At 43.2% G+C, this 20,000-nt stretch overlaps 1 protein-coding gene across 1 annotated transcript; it reads left to right on the forward strand.

Annotated features, from left to right (window-relative positions):
- Positions 1–2,139: 2,139 nt before the first annotated feature.
- On the forward strand, positions 2,140–17,635 carry LOC143292128 (carbohydrate sulfotransferase 15-like). Its single transcript, XM_076602316.1, has 9 exons — positions 2,140–2,359; positions 2,883–3,022; positions 5,880–6,102; positions 8,244–8,457; positions 10,325–10,423; positions 11,874–12,030; positions 14,699–14,903; positions 15,921–16,068; positions 17,343–17,635. Exons 1-9 carry the CDS (start codon positions 2,174–2,176, stop codon positions 17,522–17,524), a joined length of 1,554 nt encoding a protein of 517 aa, XP_076458431.1. The 5' UTR covers positions 2,140–2,173; the 3' UTR covers positions 17,525–17,635.
- The last annotated feature ends 2,365 nt before the right edge of the window (positions 17,636–20,000 follow it).

Genomic DNA, 20,000 nt, shown 5'->3' on the forward strand with positions numbered 1-20,000 from the left:
TTTTTTTATGGTGCGCATGCTCATTTTTTTAATGTTTGTGTTAAACACAACGGGCCTGTGATTGTACAAGTTATTTTCCTCTTGGATCGATTAAGTGTATTTGAATTGACTGACTGACTGACTGACTGATTGACTGATTGGTTGGTTGGTTGGTTGGTTGATGGATGGATGGATGGTTAGGTGGACATGCACACTAGTAAACTGACTGACAGACTAATAACCATTTTGACAGACGAAACACAACCACCATGATGACATTAATAGCAGACGATCAGACACAGGTGGCAGAATTGGAGCTCCACGCGCAAGAATATCTCGTTACATTAACTCACTCAGTACGGCCAGTCCTCTCTTCTCTCTTCTCCTCTACACAGACCCCTCGGATGTCCAGTGGGTGTCTGAATGACCCAACCTTTAGCTTCCGTCGTCAGAACTCTGCTATTCTTTGTCAACATTCACGTCTTCAGTATAAGAGCCTTCCGCTTGCAATATTTTGATGATGGTAATTGGGGTGAAACGCTGTTAATGTCGTCTCTTTCGCCGTTCGTATGGAGAGAGTTCATTCATTTCATTCATTCCAACAGCCATTCGCGCGCACACAAATCAAACCATGCAAAACGCTCACTGATCACGTGACACTGATCACTTCCCTCGCCCCCCCCCCCCCCTTCCCCCCGCCCCGACATTATGCGTGTGCATGTGGTCCTGAGCGGGTGAGCACTGGCAAGCGGTACTGTTTGTGTATGTGTGATCGAAAGTGATTATTTTCATTTCATGTATCTTAATGTTAATGTACTGAATTTATCAGCGTGACATATGCATGTGTGAGTGTGAGTCTGTGTGTGCATTTTACTTACATACGATTTATTACCTGGATTTTTTTTTTTTTTACATCTATTGTTGTACAATACCTTAACGTGTGTCTGCGTGCGTGTGTGTGTGTGTGTGTGTGTGTGTGTGTGTGTGTGTGTGTGTGTGTGCATTTTATTTTAGTTATATATACCATTTTTTTTTTTTGCTGGATGTCTTTTTCTGTCTGTAAGTATTGTTGTGTAGTACCCTATCGTCTTAACGTGTCTATGTGTGTGTGTGGGGGGGGGGGGGGGGGTCGGGGGGGGTCGGGTCGGGGGGGGGGGGGGGGGGGGGAGTTAGGGGGAAGGAGTTTGTTTTAGTCTATCGTCAGCTATTGGTAATTCTTATTCGACTAGTTTTAATCTTCTTTTTTTTTTTCTTCTTTTTTCTTCTTTTTTTTCTTTCTTTTTTTGTTGTTGTTGTTGGTGGTGGTGGTGGTGGTGTTGCGCATGATCGCTTTATGTGTTTTACAACGAGCCTGTGATTGCACAGGTTAAATTCCATGTGGATTGTTAAAGTGTTGTCAATTGATTGAGGGATGGAGGAAGGGAGGGAGGGAGAGATGGAGGGATGGGTTGGTGGGTTGGTTGGTGAATGGATGTATGGGGTGGTGAATAGATGGATGGGGTGGTGAATGGATGGATGGGGTGGTGGAGTGGTGACTGGATGGATGGATGGATGGGTTGGTGAATGGATGAATGGTGGATGGATTGGTTGGTGGGTTGGTGAATTGATGAATGGATGGATGGATGGATGGATGAGTTGGTGAATGGATGGATGGATGGGTTGGTGGATGGATGGGTTGGTGAATGGATGAATGGATGGGTTGGTGGGTTGGTGAATGGATGGGTGGATGGATGGATGGATAGGTTGGTGTGTTGGTGAATGGATGGATGGATAGGTTGGTGGGTTGGTGAATGGATGGATGGATGGGTTGGTGGGTTGGTGAATAGAATTAATGGGTTGGTGGGTTGGTGAATAGATGGACGGATGGATGGATGGATAGGTTGGTGGGTTGGTGAATGGATGGATGGATGGATGGGTTGGTGGGTTGGTGAATGGATGGGTTGGTGGGTTGGTGAATGGATGGATGGATGGGTTGGTGGGTTGGTGAATGGATGGATGGATGGGTTGGTGGGTTGGTGAATGGATGGATCGTTGCTTTGTCGGTCGGCTGGTTGGTGGATGGATGGATTGGTTGGTTCGTTGGTTGATTGATTGATTGATTATTTGATTGATTGATTGATTGATTGATTGGACGCGTGTGCAGGCACTGTGACCCGCAGCACAGAGTGAGTGAGTGAGTGAGTGAACAAAGACCATGGTCAGGTGCCCTGCTGTCCCAGTGGTGAGTCGGCTGGCACCTTGCAGGCTGGTTATCCGCCGCGTGGGCTTGGCTGGCAGCGTCTTGGTCTTGGTCCTCTGCCTCTTCTACATCTCTCGGTCAGGTGTTTTTCTTGACACCTGTTACTTTTCCTCTTCTGCGGGCGGCGGTCGGTGTGATCAGGTGTGTCTTGTTGTTTGTCTGCTTCTTGTTGTTGTTGTTGTTGTTGTTCTTCTTCTTCTTCTTCTTCTTCTTCTTCTATCTTGTTGTTGTTTTTTCTTCTTCTTCTTCTTCTGCCCTTCCCCCACCTCCTCCTCCTCTTCTTCCTCCTCCTCCTCCTCCTCTTTCTCCTTCTTCTTCTGCTCTTCCTCCACCTCCTCCTCCTCCTCCTCTTCCTCCTCTTTCTCCTTCTTCTTCTTCTTCTCCTCCTCCTCTTCCCCCTCTCCCTCCTCCTCCTTCTTCTTCTTCTTTTTCTTCTATCTTGTTGTTGTTGTCGTTGTTCTTCTTCTTCTTCCTGGTCTTCTTCCTCCTCCTCCTCCTCCTCCTCCTCCTCCTCCTCCTCCTCCTCCTTCTTCTTCTTCTTCTTCTTCTTCTTCCTCTTCTTCTTCTTCTTTCTTTCTTTTTTTTCTTTCCTCTTCTTCCTCCTCTTATTCTTCGTTTGTTCGTGGGCTGCGACTCCCAGAACAATATCTTCCTTTTGTGGCAGACTGGGGTCAAGAAACGGGATGGTTCCCTTCTTTGGACTCCAGAGACTCCTTTCTCTCTGGAACAGACGTCTGCTGCCCACAAAGGAAACACGGCAACCAACTCCGCCCTTCAGAGATCGTCCTCGTCCCAACACCATCGGTTTGTATGATGAGTGAAAACGGAGTATGGCTGCCTACATGGCGGGGTTAAAAACGGTCCTACTCGTAAAAACCCACTCGCGTACACACGAGTGAACGTGGTATTGTGTTGACGCGGTTGAGCATTTGTATGGTTTGACAGTCCTGATATGGCCCTGTTAGGCCTAACACTCGGCTTATATCACAGATTGACGTAAGTTTACATTTGGGCCAACAGCAAAGTGAGAGCTGTATTATCAATGGTTTCTCCAGTCAATGGGAAACCATTTACAGCTTAGTCTCTTGTGAAGGACAATGACTCTCAAACCAGGAGGCAAAATTGTACTGGCTCTTAGTGCTGCAGCCTTGTGGGCTAGTTGGCCTTTGGGAACCATCCCAACGCCGACTGTCCTAAAACCTTCTTGGCCGAGAGAGTGGGGATGTACTTGGGCAAGACAGTCTCCACTATAATCAAATTCTAGCCCAAATAGTCGGAACAGCAGTTACCTCCTCTGCTGTTCTGATGGTCACAGTCGGACACGACTGACTATCATATATGGCCCCGTGCGGTCGGTTGGTCTATAAGCAACAAGAACAAGAACGAGTGAACGTGGGAGTTGCAGCCCACGAACGAACGAACGAACGAAGAAGAAGAATGATGATAGGTGAATGAATGATATGTATACTTATATAGCGTATTTGTATTTGTATTTCTTTTTATCACAACAGATTTCTGAGTGAAATTCGGGCTGCTCTCCCCAGGGAGAGCGCGTCGCTACACTACAGCGCCACCCATTTAAAAAAAAAAAAAAAAAATTTCCTGCGTGCAGTTTTATTTGTTTTTTTCCTATCGAAATGGATTTTTCTACGGAATTTTGCCAGGAACAACACTTTTGTTGCCGTGGGTTCTTTTACGTGCGCTAAGTGCATGCCAGCACACGGGACATCGGTTTATCGTCTCATCCGAATGACTAGTGTCCAGACCACCACTCAAGGTCTAGTGGAGGTGGGAGAAAATATCAGCGGCTGAGCCGTGATTCGAACCAGCGCGCTCAGATTCTCTCGCTTCCTAGGCGGACGCGTTACCTCTGGGCCATCACTCCACTCCTCCATTTGTACTGTGTACTGTTGAACAATTCAAGATTTATTCAATAAACCAAAGGCGCTCAAGGCAAGTGTCGCTAGTTTATAGTGAATGTGGGACTCTATAGGAAGTCAGTGTAACTGATGCAAAAGAGGTGTGACATGATCAGATTTCATTTTTGCTAGGACAAGTCGTGCAGCATTGTTCTGTACTTTCTGTAGTCTAATAAGAGAGGAAGATGGTAAACCTGCTAAGGTAGAATTGCAGTAATCTAGTCTGGACAGGACAAAAGAGGAAACCAACTGAGCCATGTTTTTCTCCGTTAAGTATGGTCTGACTGAGGCTGGTCTGCGAAGATGAAAATTGAACCCGGGACCACCAGACTGAAAGTCCAACGCTTTAACCACTCGGCTATTTCGCCTATTCTGCACGTGGACAGAATACAGACTTTATTGATTGACTGCTATGGATAATTTGCGTTCAGACAATCCATACACTCTACACCGCATCTGCGGAGCAGATATATGCCTGACCAGTAGCAAAACCCAACGGCTATCTTAACATTTTTACCCGTCCACTCAACGATGTTGAAGTCAGAAATAAAATCTACCCAAATGGGTATACCTGTTTCTGACGAACATGTCCACCATCTCTGGTTCGACATTTTCACCCGTCGGCAGTACAAAACATACGAGAAAATCTCCAAAACGGGAAAAAAATGTTTAATTATATATATATATATATATATATATATATATATATATATATATATATATATATATAAGTTTGTCGACTATAGAAGAGGATTTTAAAAAGAACTTATCCACATAAGAAAGGTGTCTATAAATGGAGTGCTGCTTTGGGGGTATTGAGTTGTGCACTTCGAAACTGTAAACGGAACGAAGTGTGGTGTCCTTCGCGCGAGGCTGAAAACGAAAGTGCACGACGACACAAGGGTTTGCGATTGATGAAGCAGGTATACCCATTTGGGTAGATTTTATTTCTGACTTCAACATCGAAGAGTGGACGGGTAAAAATATTAACGCGCTTAGTCAGGTCTTGAGCGCAGGCACATGTGTTTGTGTACCTGTCAAAGTGGATTTCTTCTCTATAGAATTTTGCCGTGTGTGTGTGTGTGTGTGTGTGTGTGTGTGTGTGTATTTGTATTTGTATTTCTTTTTATCACAACAGATTTCTCTGTGTGAAATTCGGGCTGCTCTCCCCAGGGAGAGCGCGTCGCTATACTACAGCGCCACCCATTTTTTTGTATTTTTTTCCTGCGTGCAGTTTTATTTGTTTTTCCTATCGAAGTGGATTTTTCTACCCAATTTTGCCAGGAACAACCTTTTTATTGCCGTGGGTTCTTTTACGTGCGCTAAGTGCATGCTGCACACGGGACCTCGGTTTATCGTCTCATCCGAATGACTGTGTGTGTGTCTTTCTTTCCTTCTTTCCTTCCTTCTTTCTGAGTGCGCCAAGCGCGTGCTTCACATTGGGAAATCGGTTTATCGTCTCATCCGAATTACAACGGGACACTCTTCTTCTTTTTTTTCTTTTCTTTTTTTTTTTTTTTTTTTTCTTTTTCTCTTTTTTTTCTCTTTTTTTCTTTCTTTCTCTTTTTTTTCTTTTTTTTTCTTTTTCTCCTTTTTTTTTTTTTTTTTTTTTTTTCAAGTCAAACATGCGAAAAAGAGCGAGAGCGCGCTGGGGATTCGAACCTCACCTCTCACAGACACTGCAATGGCAGGTAAATAAGCAGTCAGTCCTAACCACTGTGTGCCACCTTCCTGGCTTTCAGAAATGCCACCAGTGATGTGACCTCAACGCTGAGGACGAGCCAGGGGGATGACAGCGGTGGTGGTGGTGAGCCTTACCCAGGCAACGAGGTCCTGAGCGAGGCCTACAAGCGAAGCCCTTGCAGTCGGCTAAAGGACGTGTTCGTGGGCAATAACCCTCTCTTTTCCCCCTGCCATCCGTCCATCCCTTCTGGAGTGGCTACCTGGGGGAAATATCCCTACGTCGTAAGCACACACACCCCCACCCCCACCCCCCGCCCCCTACCATCACCACTAACCACCACCCCCCCTCCGCCCCCCCCCCCTCCTTCCATCCCACCGCTGCCCCCGTTAATTTCCGAACTTTATCGACTTTGGTAAACGGCAGCTGTGTCGCCGTCTTAATTAAGTAACTCCCATTGAGATCATATTTCTTTACAGACCAGACCATCCGATCGATGTGACCCTACTGGAGTCAAATTACAGTTACACTCGGATGAAAGTTCAGTAGTGAAATACAAAAAGTGATAGAAGTAGGACTGGGATTGGTGGAGGGTGGGGGTGGGTTAGGGGGGTTGGGGTGAGGAGGCGGGGGGGGGGGGGGTTACACGGTTCTCCACACCAGACGTTCCCTTGGTAGTGGGGACGGGGGGGGGGGGGGTGGAAGGGGCGGGGGGGTAGGGGGAAGAGAGGTATTCAGATTTATGGATTTTTTCAGACATCCATCGTCACACCAGACGTGGTAACAGGTCCGATATACTGGATTTGTATGCTAAAAAGACGTGGTAACATTTTCGATATCTTGGATATGTATGCCAAATAGTCGTGGTGACAGGTGTGATACATTATTAGGTACGTATGTAAAAAAAAAATGCAGTAACATGTCCGATAAATTGGATATGTATGCCAGAAGGGCGTGGTGACAGGTCCGATATATTTGACATGTAATGTTAAAAAGAAGTGGTAACATATTCGATATCTTAGACATGTATGCCAAAAAACGTGATGACACATCCGATATTTTAGACATGTGTGCAAAAAGGCATGGTGACAGGTAAGATATACTGGATGCGTATAAAAAATAATAAGAATAAGAATAAAAACATGGTAGCAGGCCTTATATGTTGGACATGTGTGCAAAAAAAACGTGATGACAGGTCCAATATATTCGACATGTATGCAAGAAGAAAGAAACAGAAGTTCTTCTTCTTCTTCTTCTTCTTCTGCGTTCGTGGGCTGCAACTCCCACGTTCACTCGTATGCACACGAGTGGGATTTTACGTGTATGACCGTTTTTACCCCGCCATGTAGGCAGCCATACTCCGCTTTCGGGGGTGTGCATGCTGGGTATGTTCTTGTTTCCATAACCCACCGAACGCTGACATGGATTACAGGATCTTTAACGTGCGTATTTGATCTTCTGCTTGCATATACACACGAAGGGGGTTCAGGCACGACGAAGGGGGTTCAGGCACTAGCAGGTCTGCACATATGTTGACTTGGGAGATCGTAAAAATCTCCACCCTTAACCCACCAGGCGCCGTCACCGTGATTCGAACCCGGGACCCTCAGATTGAAAGTCCAACGCTTTAACCACTCGGCTATTGCGCCCGTCAAAGAAACAAAACAAAAACAAAGACCTGGAGATTACAAGAGGGAATCCGCTGCTGCTGCTGCTGCTGCTGCTGATGATGATGATGATGATGATGATGATGATGATGAAAAAGAAGAAGAAGAAGATGGTGACAATGGTGAAGCAGAAGAAGAAGAAGATGATGGTGATGATGATGATGATGATGATGATGATGATGATAAAGAAGAAGAAGAAGATGATGATGATGATGATGATGAAGAAAAAGAAGAAGATGGTGACAATGGTGAAGAAGAGGAAGATGATGATGATGATGATGATGATGATGATGATGATGATATGATGAAGGGGTAGGGGGTGGGGGGGGAGGATGAGGAGGATTCTGACGTCGACAACGAAACGAAAAGAAACGAAACGAAATTTTATTTAACCAGGGTAATGAGATAAGCAAATACATATTCTTTTTTTCCACCCAGCCCTGGGCATACAAGAAACAACACACACACACACACACACACACACACACACACACACACACACACACACACACACACACAAGAACAATAATAATCATCATTATCATCATCATCATCATCATTATCATAAAAGGCATACACTTTCCTGCCACTTCCTTGTCTTCAGGTTTATTTTTTTTCCAGTTTTAGAGTTATGCATGCGTTTGAATGACTGGTGCGAAAGCGCTTTGATTCGTGTCTGCACAAGATTCAGCGCTATATCAATATGATAATAATAATAATTATTATTATTATCATCGTACATGATCATGTTTCTCCAGAATCCGTTCAACTACATACAGAGGAGCAAAAACCCGTGTTTCAACGACACACGGGGCAAGGTCAAGTGTGTGCCTTACTTTTTCCTGGCCGGGTTCAGTAAATGTGGGACCAACGATCTGTACATTCGGATCATCAATCACCCGCAGGTTACCATAGGGAAGAAGGAACTCAAGTGGTTCTCCAGACGTCGATTTCCAGAGTATTTCTATAATGGTGAGTCTTTTTTTCTTTCTTTCTTTCTTTTTTTTAACATTTTTTTTTTTTTAATTCCGTTTTGATAGGTTGATATTTTACAACAACAACATCTTAACTCACTTAGTACGGCCAGTCCTCTCTTCTCCTCTACACACACCCCTCGGATGTCCAGTGGGTGTCTGAATGACCCAACCTTTAGCTTCCGTCGTCAGAATTGTGGTATTCTTTGTCAACATTCACCTCTTCAATATAAGAGCGTTCCGCTTGCAATATTTTGATGATGGTAATTGGGATGAAACACTGTTAACGTCGTCTCTTTCGCCGTTCCTATGGAGAGAGTTAATGGACATTTATAAAGAAAAAAAAACTGAAAAAAAACACCAACATAAATAGACTGACAGACAGAAACAGGCAAGCAGCTGGATTATATACATAGGGTGGTTACCATCATGCTGTATTATCATTCATTTCTTAAGATCTTACACAAGCTGTCAAGGAATACATACTGTCCAGTATCTTGGAGTATGTTCACAGTAAGTGAACATCACACTCATTTCTTACGAATGTCAATAAAAACAAAATAAATATGGGTGGTTAATTTTCGTTAATCATGAACAGGTTACTAATCATTTGTGATCAATAATTTGTAAGGCACCCATATGGCAGAGAAAATGTCATGGTTAAAGTTAATATATGCATTATATTCTTCAATTCTATATCGAGTTTTTAATTTGTTCCAAAAAAAACTTATATTTGTGGAAAGCTGTCCTCTTTTTACATAAATATAAGCAATACTTTGCAAACAATATTATAAAACACAAAACAGCATCAGTTGTTATTGTCACATCATATCCAAATAACACAAGTGATTCTGTTAACTTTGAATTTCCTGCGTTTACACATCTCTCTTTTATCAAGTCCGTTAAAGCGTTCCACAACATTTGCACGTAATTGCATTTCCAAAAAGTATGATCAATACTGTCTTTGTGTTCTCTGCAAAAACTACAGATCGTGAGTCTTGTCTGACATCAGTCATTATTGTAGTGTCTTGTAGTGTAGGTTCACTTCGGTTTGGGGTGGGTGAGTGTACTGCCCATGTGTGGAATCCTCCCTCCCAACCCCTCCCAATACACACACATACACGCACGCTCACACACACACACACACACACACACACACACACACACACGCACGTACACATGTGCGCACACACAGAAACACTCACTCATACATGCATACATGCATACATACACACACACACACACACACACACACACACACACACACACACACACACACACACACACACACACACACACACACACACACTTCTCTTTTTTTTTCTTTTTTTTTCTTTTCTTTTTTCCTTTTTTTCTTTTCAGTTGGCTTGGTGTAATTTTTTTTTTCAAGCAGTCGTTGCTTATCCAATTACCATCTTGAAATAAAGATTTTGACTTTCACACACACACACACACACACACACACACACACACACACACACACACACACACACACACACACACACACACACACACACACGCACACACACACACACACACACGCACGCACGCACGCACACACACACACAAACACACACACACAAACACACACACGCACGCACGCACGCACGCACGCACACACACACACACACAGACATCTCCTCCTTATTCACTATTTTTCAGATGGCTTAGTGTATAACAAAAAACAGTTGTTGCTTATCATCTTACCATCTTGAAATAAAAAGTTTGACTTTCACACACACACACAGATACACACACACACACACACACACACACACACACACACACACACACACACACATGGGTAGTTTGAATACCCGTGTAATCACCTCTGTGATTGTAGTAGCACTATTGCTACTGTGCAGATTCGCTGAACTTCCCTCAGTACCTGAGTTTTTTCCGCAAGGTGGCACACACGGTGAAGACTGACCTTGCAACGGTTGGATATAGCAAGCAGATCATGGGTGAGTAATCAAACGAATCTTGGTTTAACTTCATTTGATTTGATACGTATACGTATACTTATATGGCACAGGAAACGAATGATGAGCGCTCAACCGATAATCGTCAGTCGCTTGGAGGTTGGTATCCAACCCAGGATAGGCGCTTTATAAGCATCCACATCATTCGTTTGATCCATTCATTCAGTTATTTATTCATTCATTCATTCTCTCTCTCTCTCTCTTTCCTCATATATATATAAATGTGTGTGTGTGTGTGTGTGTGTGTGTGTGTGTGTGTGTGTGTGTGTGTGTGTGTGTGTGTGTGTATTTGTATTTCTTTTTATCACAACATATTTCTCCGTGTGAAATTCGGGCTACTCTCCCCAGGGAGAGCGCATCGCTACACTACAGCACCACCCTTTTTTTTTTCTTTTTTTTTTCCTGCGTGCAGTTTTTTATTTGTTTTTCATATCGAAGTGGATTTTTCTACAGAATTTTACCAGGAATAACCCTTTTGTTGGCGTGGGTTCTTTTACGTGCGCTAAGTGCATGCTAGCACACGGTACCTCGGTTTATCGTCTCATCCGAGTGACTAGCGTCCAGACCACCACTCAAGGTCTAATGGAGGGGGAGAAAATATGGGCGGCTGAGCCGTGGTTCGAACCAGCGCGCTCAGATTCTCTCGCTTCCTAGGCGGACGCGTTACATCCAGGCCATCACTCACTGTAATATGACAGTAAAGAGTGGTAATTCTCTCCATTTACAAGGCATACAACTTCAAGTCACTACTTGCTTATGCTACCGATTCAGCTGGCAGGCAGGTAAATAAAAGGTACATTTGAACAAAAAGCACGGAATCTTTCTCCAAAGGGAATCGCTGGGCTTGTCCTTACACCGATCATTTGACATGCGCACACAGCAGCAATGATAGATGAAGTGTGCAAACACGGTTACAGCTTTTATTCAAGATATACACACACACACACACACACACACACACACATACACACACACACACACACACACACACACACACACACACACACACACATACATACATGCATACATATATATATATATATATATATATATATATATATACTCTGTTATCGGGGGTGTGCATTCTGGGTATGTTCTTGTTTCCATAACCCACCGAACGCTGACATGGATTACAGGATCTTTAACGTGCATATCTGATCTTCTGCGTGCGTATGCACACGAAGGGGGTTCAGGCACTGGCAGGTCTGCACATAAGTTGACTTGGGAGATCGGAAAAATCTCCACCCTTTACCCACCAGGGCGCCACCGAGATTCGAACCCCGGACCCTCAGATTGAAAGTCCAACGCTTGGGTTGGGTTGTGGTGGGTTTTTTGTTGTTGTTTTTTTTGTGTGTGTGTATGTTTTTGTGTTTTTTGGGGGGTTTTTTGTTTTGTTTGTTTGTTTGTTTGTTTTTTTGTTTCTTTTCTGCAGGGGATTTCACAGTTGGAGCCATCAACGAAGTGTTTGAATGGCCGCAGCTGTCTGGTAACGAAGGATGCACGGAGCCGCGAGTCATCAACGCCAACCACATCGTACACCTGAATCCCAAGATCAGGGTCATCATCATCATGCGCCACCCTGTCCAAAGGTCAGTTTTCAGTCTTTCAGTTTTCAGTCTTTAATAATAATAAATAATAGTAATAATAATGGTATTTTATATACCGCTGAATCTTGTGCAGAGACAAATCAAAGCGCTTTCGCACCAGTCATTCACACGCATGCATAACTCTAAAACTGGAGAAACTGAAGACAAGGAAGAAGCAGGGAAGGGAGGGTATTTTGGGAAGAGGTGGGTTTTCAGGCCAGACGTGAAAGAGCTGAGTGTGGAGACTTGACGAAGCGAAAGAGGAAGTTCATTCCAGGTGCAAGGTCCAGAGACAGAGAAAGAACGGCGGCCAACAGTCGAGGGCTTGAATCTGGGTATGCGTAAACAGAGTGGATCCGAAGCTGATCGTAGTGAGCGAGATGGAGTGTAGAGGTGAAGGCAGCCACAGAGATAGGAAGGGGCTGATTTGTGAATACATTTATAACACAGAGTGCTGATCTTGTACTTTATTCTGTTTGAGACAGGGAGCCAGTGGAGATGTTGCAAAAGAGGAGTGATGTACTCAGATCTTTTCTAGAATTCTGAGGACGAGTCGGGCAGCAGAGTTTTGTATGCGATGAAGGGACTGAATGGATGAAGCAGGCAAACCAGACAATAGAGAGTTACAGTAGTCAGTTTTCATTCTTTCCGTTTTCAGTCAGTTTTCATTCTTTCCGTTTTCAGTCTTACAGTTTTCAGTCCTTCCGTTTTCAGTCTTACAGGGGTTTTTTAAGTCCGTTTTCAGTCAGTTTTCAGTCTTTACGTTTTCAGTCAGTTGTTGTTGTTTTTTAAATAGTCTTACAGTTTTCAGTCTTACCGTTTTCAGTCAGTTTTCAGGGTTTTTTTTCAGTTTTCAGTCTTTAAGTTTCAGTCTCTCAAGGAGGCGTCACTGTGTTCGAGCAAATCCATATACACACACACCACATCTGCTGGGAGACAGATGACTGACCGTCGGCGTAGCGTGAGCCACATTCGCTGGGTCAGGCCTTGAGAGCATGCAAACATCCTTGAGTGGTGGTCAGGGTGTTAGTCTTTCGGATGAGCAGTGTGCAAAAGAATCCACAGCAACATGGAGATAATCCCTGGCAAAATTCTACAGTAAAAAAAGAAAATAAATTATCAAAGTGCGTTTGAGGAGGAAAAAAAATAAGTAAAAAAAATATACACTGTCCCAGGGGAGTACAAATCGATTTTCAGAGTTAGAAAAAAAAAACACAAAAAGAATTGTGGCAAAAAGTAGCCCAAGCCATTTCGACACAACACAACACACAACACGAAACGACACGACACGATACGATACGATACAACACAACACGATACAACACAACACAGCACAACACAATACAACACAACACGACACAACACGACACAACACAACACAGCACAACACAATACAACACAACACGATACAATACGACACAGCACAATACAACACAACACGATACAACACAACACAGCACAACACAATACAGCACAGCACAACACAGTGCAACACAACACAACAGAATACAACACAGCACCGCACAATACAATATTATCATTATTGTTAATATTATGAGCATTTACGCCTAATCTTGAAAATAAGCTTTAGGCGTTTGCAAATAGAACACACACGTAAATATCAAAAATGAAGGATTGAATACAAGACACCAAACATTATCAAAAATGATCCCCCCCTCACCCCCCCCCCCCCACACACACACACACACACACAATACACACAAGCACACACGCGCGCGCGCGCGCACGCACGCACGCACGCACGCACGCACGCACACACACACACACACACACACACACACACACACACGTCATAGCACATAATCATAAATGGTACACAATCAGGAAATACAACCAACAAAAGTCTGAAACTATCAAAACTCACTCACTCACTACAAGTCATTATAGTTCATACTGGAAATGGGTGGTGAGCTGTTGAGAATTATTCAGGAGGGGGGAAAGGTGGGTCTTCAGACAGGATTCTGAAAGACTGCAGCGAAGATGAGTGACGGAGAGATAAGATAAGATAAGATAAGAATAACTTTTATTATCTCCAACTGGAGAAATTTGGTCAGGTGCATTATCACAACATAGACAAGTAAACAACATGGGGACCATAACTGTAAAAGTCAACAACAGCTTTTACGAATATAACGAAGATACAAATGTAAAAAATATCACATACACCGTTTCATACATACATCCACACACTGCAGGCAATAACTAGTATTCTTAATGTAAAAACGGAGAGAATTAAGAAACATTATTTGAATATAATTATATATATAACCTACTATACTGCACATTGATTATAATAGACAGATAAGATAAGAATAAAGATAAATTGCGGAAAACCGCAACCAGATAATCAGCACACACCCGCAACCCCCCACCCCCCACCCCCACCCACCCCACACACGCGGATTACTTGATTAAACAAGAGCAATAAACATATGTTCTCAAATAAAAGCATTTCACATATTCGCTTTTAAAAACATTGCAATTAATTATTACATCGTAGGCTGAGAAAGCTGATTTCAAAGTACGGGGACTTGATATGAAAAACTGCATTGGGCAATACAGTACAATACAATACAATACAATAGTATACAATACAACACAATACAATACAATACAGTACAATACAATACAATACATCTGATGTTTGCAGGCTGTACTCGCGCTTTCTCTTCGACTACAAACGGAACTACTTTTTGGACTATCGGAACATGACACTGGTCGATCATGCCTTGAGGAACCCTCAGGATTTTCACCGATTTGTGGTGGATGGGTTGCAAAAGTATCAGGACTGCTTCCGGAAATACTCTCTTCGACATTGCATCTATAACCGAACCTTGTGGGAGTCAGTGCATGCGGTGAGTATGTAACGTGCGGGTGGGTGGATGTGTGTGTGTGTGTGTGTGTGTGTGTGTGTGTGTGTGTGTGTGTGTGTGTGTGTGTGTGTGTGTGTGTGTGTGTGTGTGTGTGTGTGTGTGTGGACTGAATTGAATATTCTTGTTTATTCTTTTTAGTTCGAACTGAATATGTGTGTGTGTGTGTGTGTGTGTGTGTGTGTGTGTGTGTGTGTGTGTGTGTGTGTGTGTGTGATGTAAGTGTGTGTGTGTGTGTGTGTGCTTGTTTATGTTTTTTCTTCAGTTCGATGTGAATAATTATGTCTCCTCTGTGAAAAGCATAAACTGGAGGTTTGTTCATCGTTTGTTTTGTTTTTGTTTGTTTTTTTGTCTTTTTTTTTCTTTTCTTTTTATCTCCCCCTTTTTTCTTTTTTTCTTTTTCCATTGCATACCAACTAAATGATTAAATTCCCTCTGTGAAAAGCAAGAATTGAATTGAATGTGTTTGTTTGTCGAAAGATGTTCAGTGTGAACTGACTCGCTGTGCTCCTGATATTCAATGGTTGTTAGTTTGTTAGAGTGGAATGATGGCCTAGAGGTAACGCGTCCGCCTAGGAAGCGAGAGAATCTGAGCGCGCTGGTTCGAATCACGGCTCAGCCGCCCATATTTTCTCCCCCTCCACTAGACCTCGAGTGGTGTGTCTGGACGCTAGTCATTCGGATGAGACGATAAACCGAGGTCCCGTGTGGAGCATGCACTTAGCGCACGTAAAAGAACCCACGGCAACAAAAGGGTTGTTCCTGGCAAAATTCTGTAGAAAAATCCACTTCGATAGGAAAAACAAATAAAACTGCACGCAGGAAAAAATACAAAAAAAATGGGTGGCGCTGTGGTATAGCGACGCGCTCTCCCTGAGGAGAGCAGCCCGAATTTCACACAGAGAAATCTGTTGTGATCAAAAGAAATACAAAAAAATATAACAACAACAAAAAAAAAAATAGTCGTCTTACCACAACACGTTAATGTGTTCTTTGCTGCAGCTGAAAATTCAGGATTGCATGTACCCCGTGATGCTTGAGGATTGGCTGAGAGTGATACCACGTGACCAGTTGCTCTTCTTACGGTCCGAGGATTACAAAGCTGACGTCAGAGGAACCTTGGAAACGATATTCAAATTCCTTGATTTAGGTATCCCAATCTGTGTCGTGTCGTGTATTGTATTGTATTGTGTTGTATTGTGTTGTGTTGTATTGTGTTGTGTTCTGTCGTGTCGTGTCGTGTCGTGCCGTATTGTATTGTATCGTGTTATGTCGTGTAGTATTGTATTGTATCGTGTCGTGTCGTATTGTGTCGTGTCGTGTCGTGTTGAATTGTATTGTATTATGTCGTGTCGTGTCGTCGTGTCGTGTCGTGTCGTCGTGTCGTGTCGTGTCGTGTCGTGTCGTGTCGTGTCGTGTCGTATTGTGTTGCGTTACGTTGCGTTGCGATGCGTTGTATCGTGTATTGTATTGTATTGTGTTGTGTTGTGTTCTGTCGTGCCGTGTAGTGTCGTTCCGTATTGTGTCGTGTAGTATTGTATTGTATCGTGTCGTGTCGTATTGTGTCGTGTCGTGTCGTGTCGCATTGTATTGTATTGTGTCGTGTCGTGTCGTGTCGTGTCGTGTCGCATTGTATTGTATTGTGTCGTGTTGTGTCGTGTCGTATTGTATTTTATTGCATTGTGTCGTGTCGTGTTGTATTGTATTATGTTGTGTTCTGTCGTATCGTGTCGTGTCGTATTGTATTGTATTGTATTGTATCGTGTCGCATCGTGTCGCGTCGCGTCGCGTCGCGTCGCGTCGTGTCGTGTCGTATCGTGTTGCGTTGCGTTGCATTGCGTTGTGTTGTGTCGTGTCGTGTCGTGTCGTGTCGTGTCGTATCGCATTGTATTGTGTCGTATCGTATCGTGTCGTGTCGTGTCGTATTGTATTGTATTTTGTTTGTTTTTTTGTTTTGTTTTGGGAGGGCGGGGGGGTGGGGGGGGGGGTTCGTGCAGACCCTTAACCTTTCTGTCACCTTGCCAAGAACTAGCCGGAAATACCCGGGGTTTTTGTTGTTGTTGGTGGTGGTGGTGGTGGTGTTTTTGTCGTACAGACCTTTAAACCCTTCTGTCATCTAGCCGGGAACTGTCTGTTTTGGGGTGGTTTTTTTTGCTTTTTGTTGTTGGTTTTATTTTTTTGTTTTTTCGTGCAGATCCTTAACCCCTCCGTCACCTAGCCAAGAACTAACCGGAAATACCCAGTTGTTGTTTTTTTGTGGGTTTTTTTTTTCTTTTGTTGTTGTTGTTGTTGGTGGTGGTGGTGTTTTTTTCCTGCAGGCTCTTAACTCATCTGTCATCTAGCCAAGAACTAACCGGAAACAAATCTCCCCTTTCACTGCCTTCCTTCCGGTGTTTTTTTTTTTTTTTTTTTTTTTTTCTGCAGACCCTATCAACGAAACGCAGATGGCGAGCCTCACTGAATTAGATATGAAGAACGTCAACTCAGATCCCGTGGGTCCCATGCTGCCAGAAACTGAGCGGCTTCTGAAGCAGTTCTTCCAGCCTTTCATCCGCAGAGTGGCCCGTCTTCTGAACGACCCTCGTTTCCTCTGGGAAGACGTCTGATGGACAAGTGTAGTAGGAGGGAGGGAGAAACCAAAAAACCAAAAAATAAAACAAAACCAAAGAAAAAAAAATAACCCACTCCAACCCCCTCTCCTCCCAGCGTTGTTTTGCCCTGGAAGAAAGCGTTTTCCTTGGATTTTTTTTTTTCTTTTCTTGTTTGTTTTTGCTTTGCTTCTCTGTATGTGTTTGTTGTTTGTTTGGTTTGTTTGGGTTTTTTGTTGTTGTTGTTGTTGTTTTGTTTGTTTGTTTTGTTTTGTTTTGTTCTTTTTTGGGTGTGTTTTTTGTTGTTGGATGGTTGGTTGGTCTGTTTCTTTCTTTGTTCTTTTACTCCTTCAAGAAATCAACACTCTTCTGAAAGCAGAAAAGAATACTCTGGTTACAATACAATATAATACAATACAATACAATGCAATGCAATACCATGTCATGCCATACATTGCAATGTAATACAATACAATACCATACAATGCAATGCAATACCATATCATGCCATACATTGCAATGTAATACAATACAATACCATACAATGCAATGCAATACCATGTCATGCCATACAATGCAATGTAATACAATACAATACCATACAATGCAATGCAATACGATGTAATGCAATGCACTGCAAGACCATACCATGCCATGCCATGCCATACAATACCATCCCATACCAAACCATGAAATACCATACCATACCATGCCATGCCATGCCATACAATACCATCCCATACCAAACCATGAAATACCATACCATACCATGCCATGCCATACAATACCATCCCATACCAAACCATGAAATACCATACCATACCATGCCATGCCATGCCATGCCATACAATACCATCCCATACCAAACCATGAAATACCATACCATACCATGCCATGCCATGCCATACAATACCATGCCATACAATACCATCCCATACCAAACCATGAAATACCATACCATACCATACCATGCCATGCCATACAATACCATCCCATACCAAACCATGAAATATCATACCATACCATACCATGCCATGCCATACAATACCATCCCATACCAAACCATGAAATACCATACCATACCATACCATGCCATGCCATACAATACCATCCCATACCAAACCATGAAATACCATACCATACCATACCATGCCATGCCATACAATACCATCCCATACCAAACCATGAAATACCATACCATACCATGCCATGCCATGCCATACAATACAAAATAGATATGATTATATGATCTGTAGTTACTTGTTCTCTTCAAATGTAGAAATACAATTGACAGTGGAATGGGTAGAAATGCAGTTCTTTTTAACTTTGCCTTTTGGCTGTGAAACCGCGACAGCGGTAATTGTTTTTTTCGTGCACACTTGCAATAATCTGTATGTGACTGTGAAGTAAATGTAATTTTGTTTGTTTGGTTGGGTTTGGGTTTTTTGTTTGTTTGTTTGCTTGTTTTTTTGTTTTTGCTTTGTTTTTTGTATTTTTGTTTTGTTTTGTTTGTTTGTTTGTTTGTTAGTGTTTTTTTTCCTTTCTTTATTCATGAAAACAACACTCCCATGGTGTCTGTGTTTGTGTGTGTGTGTGTGTGTGTGTGTGTGTGTTGTTGTTGTTGTTGTTGTTGTTTTGGTGATACCGGCAGTTGCCATTCAACGTCTCCCCCCTCACCACCACTCCCGCACCTCCCCCCCTCCCCCACCCCCCTGTCGCCCCCTCCCCCCAAAACAGACACACACACACACACACACACACACGCACGCACGCACGCACGCACTCCTAACTCGGGGAAAGAGAGTGGTTGTATTCTGAAATGTGTGGACAGTGACAATAGTGCTTGGAAAGTGGGAGGGGGGGGGGTAAGGTGCGGGGCGTGGGGGATGTGGGGGTTGGAATTTCGACCCTCACGGACTCTGTATTGGAAGACGAGCATCTTAACCATTCTTCTGTCACCTAGCCAAGAACTGACCGGAAATAGTTCACTCATTCATTTCCTTTCTTCCGGTTTTTTTGTTTGTTTGTTTGATTGATTTTTGTTTTTTTGTTTTTGTTGTGTGTTTTTTGTTGTTGTTGTTTTTGTTTTTTTTTGGGGGGGGTTGTTGTTGTTGTCTTTGTTTTTTGTTGTTGTTTTTTGTTGTTGTTTTTTGTTGTTGTTTTTTGTTGTTGTTTTTGTTGTTTTTGTTTTTTCTTGGGGGGTGGGGGGTGGGGGTTCGTGCAGACCCTTAACCCTTCTGTCACCTAGCCAAGAACTAACCGGAAATACCCGGGGGGGGGGGGTTTGTTGGTTTTTTTTTGGTTTTTTGTTTGTTTCTTTCTTTCTTTCTTTTTTCGGGGGGGGGGGGGGGGGGGGGGGGCTGGGGGGGGGGTTCAAACAGACTTTTAACTCATCTGTCACCTTGCCAAGAACTAACCGGAAACACCCGGGTTTTTTTTGTTGTTGTTGGTGGTGGTGGTGGTGGTGGTGTTTTTGTCATACAGACCTTTAATC

Source organism: Babylonia areolata, chromosome 18 (genome assembly GCF_041734735.1).
Source record: "Babylonia areolata isolate BAREFJ2019XMU chromosome 18, ASM4173473v1, whole genome shotgun sequence".
Taxonomy (NCBI): Eukaryota; Metazoa; Mollusca; class Gastropoda; order Neogastropoda; family Buccinidae; genus Babylonia; species Babylonia areolata.

Bases quoted from the DNA above. Each gene is read 5' to 3' on its own strand.
- LOC143292128 (XM_076602316.1), top strand. From the start codon at position 2,174: ATGGTCAGGTGCCCTGCTGTCCCAGTGGTGAGTCGGCTGGCACCTTGC. The intron at 6,103-8,243 runs GTAAGCACACAC...ATGTTTCTCCAG, and splicing joins GGGGGAAATATCCCTACGTC to AATCCGTTCAACTACATACA. The intron at 14,904-15,920 runs GTGAGTATGTAA...TCTTTGCTGCAG, and splicing joins TGTGGGAGTCAGTGCATGCG to CTGAAAATTCAGGATTGCAT.